The sequence below is a fragment of the Schistocerca piceifrons genome, chromosome 1 (assembly GCF_021461385.2).
Source record: "Schistocerca piceifrons isolate TAMUIC-IGC-003096 chromosome 1, iqSchPice1.1, whole genome shotgun sequence".
Taxonomy (NCBI): Eukaryota; Metazoa; Arthropoda; class Insecta; order Orthoptera; family Acrididae; genus Schistocerca; species Schistocerca piceifrons.
The window spans coordinates 43,854,744-43,862,892 of NC_060138.1; the positions used below are offsets into that span (position 1 = coordinate 43,854,744).

Here is an 8,149-nt window from a genome sequence, read left to right on the forward strand (position 1 = left end):
AAATTAAAAGAGCATAAATGAAACACAGAACACTCCGCAGTAAAAAATATTTATTCTAAAGATGTTAAATTAAAGCATTACTTTATCTAGATGCAAAATGGTGTTAGAAGCTTTAAAAGAGACAAAGAACCACCTTGCAGAAAATATTAGGCCTAATCAAGAACAAAGATTGTTTTGAGACCAAATAAGGAAATATAAGCATTCTGCCCTAAAATAAAAGATGTGTTACTCTTTATGGATATCTAGGGAGAATGAAGCAAGACACTTCAACAAAGAAGATCCAAACATTCTTACAAAACAAGAAAACACACAACACAAAGAAAATGTGTTTGTGTGTATGTGTGTGGGGGAGGGGGGGGGGGGGGGTCAACGGAAGCGTCCGATCCCACCCGTTGGCTTTGACCCGTGACGTAAGGCTGTTGTGGTGTGTGACGTCACGAGGGCGTGGAATTTAGTTTGTGAGAGTGGCGTGTTTGTAGGTGTCATTTTGATGTGATCGGTGGTGCTCTCTGGTGATGTGTTTGTGTGTTCTGTGTTAGGTGATTTTTTTGGTTTAGTTTACGTGTGTGGCGTGTTTATAGGTGGCGTATTGTTGCGGTCAGTGGTTCTCTCTGGTGGTGTGTTTATGGGTGGCACATGTGGTTCATTTGCGTGGTAGCTTTGCACGTGTGTGGTATCTGTAGTGACTGTGCTTTCAGAGGAATATTTTTCAGTGAGTTAACAATTTTGGTTTTTTTATGTTGACGTTATTGTAGTTTTTATCTGTTCGTCGTGTGTGAATTTTGGTACATTGCTTTTCTTATGTCTTTGGTAGATATGGATATGACTGGCAAGATCAACAGTTTTCGGTTGTCGGCAATGATGGGAGACAGTGCGTCTCTAATAAAATTTCTTCAACTATTTGGATTTTTGGATGAAGTTGTGAAGCGTTCAATGTGTCGTGAAGGAATGAGGCTTACTAAAGTTCCGGCGTCTCGGACCAGGGACGGTTATATGTGGAGATGTTGTAAGGATAACAGGCCAAGGGAAGTGTTCAATTCCAGAGGATATTGTGTTTAGTGGAATTTGGAGATTTTGTGTTGTTGTTTTTTTTTTTTTTTTCACCGTTTTGTGCGGTTTGGTATGATGGTGTGTGTCGAAATTTGTTTATATTTACTTTGTTCCCACCCAAAAACCTCCAATTTCCAACACTTGTCCTGTTAGTTTCATTAGGTTTTTTGTGGAACGTGTGTGTGTGTTGATTTTTCAATGTATTATCGTGTTTGTGGTCATGTTTACGTAATGACGTCTAAGGCACCATATTGGAGTCGTAGTGTATGGTCATTTCCGTTACATTTGTGACATCATGGGTCAAAGCAGACGGGTGGAATCGAATGCTTCTGTATTTTTGGGAAGGGGGGGGGGGGGGTGTGACTGCACTGGAGACCTTGTTAACCGAAACAAATTCATAGTAGAAGTTGAAAAATTCTGAGGTTTTCAGGATGATACAACAAACAGAAAAACAGCTGGAGTCAAATGGTCAGATGAGAGGAAATTAGCTCATTCTTAGAAAATGAAGCGAGTTTTGGAAAAGGAAGAAGGAAACAACAGCTTCCTTACTGACTGGCTCAATTACATGACATAAGTGTGAAAAGTGTAACGAAGTATAGTTCTAGTTTACTGTTAATACAGTATAAAGATAAAGTTTCTGTTATGTCTTTGTTTTACAATAATGTATACTGTGACTCATTCAACTCTGATGAAGGTTCTCTTTATTGGTGGTTCCAATGGAACAAGGTGATGGATGGATGAAGATTGTGATACTTTTCAGGTACATAGTACAGTACAACTGTGGTGTCTTTCACATGCACTTCAAATTTTCAAGGAAGAACCAAAGTACAACCCTAAAAAACGTTTCTAATAGATGTCTTTTTGTTATGACTTTCTGCAACTTAGCATCTCCACTATACTGTGAGTAGCAAGGATCCTTTCATTATATTATTTCTAATAGAAGAAGAATTTTATAGGCCTAGTGTGGCTGAGTACATGAGCCGATAGTGAGCAAAAGTTCATTCTGTGTGAAATAAGTTTCATGTAATACATTATGAGAAACTAACCTTAGAAATTAGTGTTACGAATTAAACCAAAATTAGAACCACTGATGCACAATATAAGATAATATAGTCACAATATTGTACTTTTTAAACTTTGGTACTGTAGTATATCCTGAGCAATTTATTTTATGTATTTACTGTGTAACCTATTATATATCCCTACTATCTATTGTGTAAGCATGACAATGTGTCATATGTTATAAGTATATGGCTGTACAAGAGTAATTCACAGGAGCTATAAAAATCACAATTATGATCACAATGTACATAATGTTGTAGTACATAATTGTATGTAACATCCATAAAGCACTCAACAATAATGATCAATCTGCAGTTCACTGACACATACAAGAGTCTCCAACAACAATTAAGCTAAAACAAAGTATAGCTACAGAGAACAAAGGCAACTTCAGAGACTGGAAGATGGGAATGAACACTTCCAAATTTTGATATCGAATAATGGTGTAATGGGGAAGAATGCACCTCCTACCATAAAATTATTCAGTTTGCTTTTAAGTGCAAAAGTGCCAGTTAATTCGTGGAAACAGCTTTTATTTTAAATTATATTATATTTTTTACTGGTCCTTTAGATCATACTTTGTTCAGAAAGTACATCAAGATACAGTAAGAGTCAGAGTACGTCGTATGATGACTGATGATAGGAAGTATTGTGAGGATTACATTTAAAAGGTATATTTATTCACATAATGGGTATTAATCTGTGAGAAAATTTAAATAAAAACACAATGAAGTAATGTTTGAACTCTGCAGACACCAGCTGCCCGTTTACTCACAGTTCCATAGCCTGTATAACATAAGTGGATAAAATTAATTTGACATATACTTAATGTCCAGATATGTTGCTCTTTAACTTTAAGAGGCAGATTATTAAAATTTCTGAATGCACTAAAAGCAGACTATATTATAAGTATCCTTTGACTATTTTAAAATCTTTTAGTTCTGTGATTTTCTTTCTTGGTGTCGGGATATTTTTGTATAACTTGATCCCCATATCTATAACACCTTTGTTGTAGTTTAGTTGGTTTGGAAAGCAACCTCTGCGAGTTTTTCAGTCTTGTGTTTTGGTGGTGCCTGAGTCATGTCTTGTTTGCTGAAGTTTTTTTTTTAATTATTTTACTGTTTGTAGAATATGGAATTATACTGGTATGGGACGGGTAATATATTCAGTTTAATACAGTAGTTACACGTTCCTAGCTCCTGCTGTCTTCCAAAGAGAAACAGTGTTCTCCGTATACTTGGGATATTAAACTGTGGATACTGGGATATTAAACTGTGGATACTATGATACATATATGCCGCATTTACAGTATACAACGTCCAGTAATAACAGGGCGAAATTTCCGACGTATATAAATGCAAAGTGAAGCCTTATGCCAGCATCACCAATAAAATCTGCCTCGTAACGTTCAGTATCTGTATAAACGTTTATTCTATAACAATCACCGTGTCCTCTTATCTCACACACTTCAATATATTTATTTAATTAAACATTTATCCATTATTACAAATAACTGGGAATGACAAACATTCTACATTACTCCTCATGGAATAAGTCTCATATAATATTCCCTAGAACTCATTAATTGCTTTATTTGTAAACTACTTGTTCATTTTTTTCCCAGACATGCCTTTCATAAATACTACAAAGTTATTTACTAGCGGATAAACAAACTGAGAAACATAAAACGAAAAATTTCTATTTGTCTGCCACTACCAGTCCACACAATGTCGTCACAGGCATCCCAAACGTAAACATGCCAAAACGGAGATTGTCTCTGGTAAATCAACAGAAACAGAAAAAATATTATGGGTTGCGCAAGGTAATGAAACTCTATTTACCTGCGAGATAAAAATGTAAAGATGTAATTCCGCATCATTCTTCTTAACAGTTATCAAAAGAGATTTGATACGTAACGCATTGTACACGTAAGTAACGCATTATCAAGAAATCGTATCGAGTGTAGTGACGTACACGATAATACAAAATGAGTAGTGGGACACCTAGCGAAAAGAATCATGACGAGTCAAGATATGAGGATACGTTTCAAAATGACGTAGTTTGACAGCTTCTGACAGATCTAGCTTATCATTCATGTGCATAACTGTAGACCGCTTACAATTACAACTGACGTGTTTTTGCCAACCCGTCATCGATTATTCCCAGACATCGTGGACTCTCAACGATGTTGACATTCTGACTGCTCATCTTATCGAGGAGTGCATATATAACAAAATAAATACAATGCATGATAGCCTCAAGAACATTTCATATCGGACGAGTACCTACGTTAATTTATGTGCCTAAAAATACGTCTGTGAAATTACAACGTTCCCACAGTGATATTGCAGAAGACATCCGTATACGAATGCCACATTCGCGAAACCGGGTGGCGTTTCCCGTATTGTTATTTTTCTGTCTTACTTCTCTGACTAGTTTCTTTTAACATGCCGGAAAAAAGAAGCATAAGGTTCACAGGTAGGGAAATCTGCACACTATTTCTTCAGGATCTTAAAGTATATATTGTACTGTATTCAGTTTACTTTTCCCGACTGTACAAATCTCTGGAAAACACATTTCTTCCATAATGAGATTTTCACTTTGCAGCGGAGTGTGCGCTGGTATGAAACTTCCGTGAAGATTAAAACTGTGTGCCAGGCCAAGACTCGAACTAGGGGACCGAGTTCGTGTCTCGTTCCAACACACATTTTTAATCTGCCAGGAAGTTTCACCGTATTTCTTACTACAGCCCCATCACAGAAGTGAATGGGGTAAATAATACTCGGTTTGTAACACAAGCAGTATCAAGCCCTCTTAAAACGCAACATATTTTCAAATAACATACATCTACAGCAAGGCCGGCCACGGCGTGCCAAACTTTACACGTGCAGTGTGTGTGGGGAGTGTGCGTACCAAGGCTCACCTCTCCTGGCTTTTCTCGGTCCTTGTTGGAAATACCCAGAATAGCGCGACATTTAATTTAGTGTTGCTTTTCTCAGTCAGCATAATTCTATTCAGTTCGGCAGAATCGTGGTGTCAGCGCTGTTTACCTTCCGCTGTTTTTTCGTGACATGAAGGATATTAACACGCCTGGTACCTGTTGACACTAAAACACGCAATCTAGACATTTATCGTCACAAGCCTTAAAAAATGAATGGTAACGGAGAAGCGAGGGATGTGAATTCTCGATGTATACTGTGCACTCCATAAGCAATGGGTACTCCTAATTTCCTATAAAACGAAAGTGGTACAGTATTTCGACCAACACATGTGTGTGTATGTGTGCGTGAAAGACGTTTTTTCTATTATGACACCAACTAAGCCACGATTACATGGCGACCTCAGTGCGAAAACCTATGGAATTTTCTGCATCTGTCCGTGTGCTGACTGTGTTGTCATTTAAATGCGTCGCATTTGGAGTTTTCCCCTCCTCATGCTCAGACAAAGTGGTGTAGTGGTGGTGGCGGAAATGTGCCAACCAGGCTGAGCGCTATGGCACTTGTGCCATGGCACAACCCACAAGCCAATTTTTTGGCCAGACCTGATCTGCAGTCTACCTGTAGCTTCATCATGGAACTTGCATTTCTACATGGAAGAAACTAGTAGATGACTTGTATGATAAATTAATAATTTACAATATTTTTAGTATGAATACAGAAGCTACCCTAATAGAAGTGTCAAGAAGAGTACCAAATTTATAGTAGGTAAAATACCATCAGCCTTTTTTAAATGAAAACATTAATTTCAAACCTCAAAAGTATGACAACACTGAAAAGTCCATCAAAAATCTGAAGCCCACAGAACAAACTAACTAACTGATAGTTTCTATAATGTCAAGTTACAACTGCCAAAGAATATTAATAAATGCAATAACATTGAAAACACATGTACTTTCACCCTCTCCCAATCTGGCCACAAGATTGGTAAGGAATCTTCGCAATACAGTATTTCATTCCTCCAACAAGACGGTTAATAACTTGGGCAGAGTCGCTGGTGCAAGTGGATATGTTACAATACGTTTCCCCAATGCAGTCCACATATGCTCCTTGGGATTTAAGTTGGGGGAGATGTCAGAATACTAGCCGAATATTCTCTCGTTCCAACAGCTCCTTCACCAGTGCAGTTCGATGCAAGCACACGTTGTCACCCATAAAAATGATTTCAGGGCCGAATTTTCCCTTGAATAACCGCTCATGGGAAAGGTGTAAAGTTACAATACCTCTGAGCAGTGAGTGTGCTGTGTTTAAAGATTTGCGATTGTCACAAGTGCATAGGCACTGGAACAATGAGGAATGGGGTCATGTGTCCTGTGTGCTTTTCTTCGATGAGAGCACATCCAGTGACTCATTGCATGCCCTCAAATCCCGAGAGATGGGAACAGGTAATTCATCCAGGAAGATTATCGAAAATTATTGTTTTGGTGGTCAAGGTGTTATGGTGTGGGGAGGCATAATGTTGCATGCGAGTACTGACTTCCAAAGCTTTGAACATGCTACACTCACTGGCCAGCGTCATTGTGACACTGTACTCCACCCTCCATATGCGTCTTTACAGGGGTGCATTCGACATCGACTTCATTTCTGTGGATGACAATGTGCAATCACAACGGACAGTGCAGGGGGAGGAGCTCTTGGAATGAGAGCATATTTGGCAAATGGACTGGCCTGCCCATTCTCCCAACTCACTTCCGCATATACCAATGACCATCCAGCAGTTGTCTGGTCTACCTGAACATCTTCATCTACATGGATACTCTGTAAATCACTTTTAAGTGCCTGGCAGATGGTTCATCGAACCACCTTCACAATAATTCTTTATTATTCCAATCTTGTACAGTGCGTGGAAAAAACGGACACCTATATCTTTCTGTGCAAGTACTGATTTGTCTAATTTTGTTATGATGATCGTTTCTCCTGAGATAGGTCGGTATCAACAAAATATTTTCGCTTTCAGAGGAGAAAATGGTGACTGGAATTTCGTGAGAAGATTCTACCACAACGAAAAACGCCTTTGTTCTAATGATGTCCATCCCAAATCCTGTATCATTTCAGTGACACTCTCTCCCCTATTTCATGATAGTACAAAATGTGTTGCCCTTCTTTGAACTTTGTCAATGTACTCTGTCAATCCTATCGCATAAGGATCCCACACCACTCAGTATTATTCTAAAAGAGGACGGCAGTCTCTTTAGTAGATCTGTTACATTTTGTAAGTGTCCTGCCAATGAAATTCAGTCTTTGGTTAGCTGTCCCCACAACATTTTTTTCGTGTTCCTTCCAATTTAAGTTGTTTGTAATTGCAATTCCTATGTATTAAGTTGAAGTTATGGCCTTTAGATCTGACTGATTTATCGTGTAATCTAAGTTTAATGGATTACTTTCAACACTCATGTGGATTACCTCATACTTTTCGCTATTTAGGGTCAATTGCCAATTTTTGACCATACAGATACCTTTTCTAAATCGTTTTGCGATTTGTTTTGATCTTCTGATGGCTTTAATAGTCGATAAACGACAGCATCATCTACAAACAACCTAAGATGGCTACTCAGATTGTCTCCAAATCGTTTATGTAGATAAGGAACAACAAAGGGCCTATAACACTACCTTGGAGAAGGCCAGAAATCACATCTGTTTTAATCGATGGCTTTCTGTCAGTTACTATGAACTGTGGCCTCTCTGATAGGAAATCACGAATCCAGTCACATAACTGAGACGATATTCCACAAGTACACATTTTCTCTACAAGCCGCTTGTAGAGTGAATGAACACTAGTTGTGTTTCACAAGAACGATGTGTTTTTAAATTCGTGTTAATGATATGGGCCTGTAATTTAGTGCATTACTCCTGCTACCCTTCTTGAATAATGGTGGGACCTCTAAAATTTTCCAGCCCTTTGATACGGATCTTTCATCAATCGAATGGGTGTATATGATTATTAAAAAACCACTCCGTCTTCAAGCCACAAGTAGCCCATCGCGACCATCCGACCGCTGTGTCATCCTCATTGGGGATGCAGATAGGAGGGGCATGTGGTC

At 38.4% G+C, this 8,149-nt stretch overlaps 1 protein-coding gene across 1 annotated transcript in view; it reads right to left on the reverse strand.

The window, feature by feature from the left end:
- Positions 1-4,104, reverse strand: part of LOC124786181 (sulfite oxidase-like) — a 135,893-nt gene extending 131,789 nt beyond the window's left edge. The window contains exon 1 of the mRNA XM_047254242.1: positions 3,954-4,104. Within this exon, the coding sequence (XP_047110198.1) occupies positions 3,954-3,991 (38 nt within the window). The 5' untranslated portion in view covers positions 3,992-4,104. The remainder of the gene's footprint in view (positions 1-3,953) is intronic.
- Between the last annotated feature and the right edge of the window lie 4,045 nt (positions 4,105-8,149).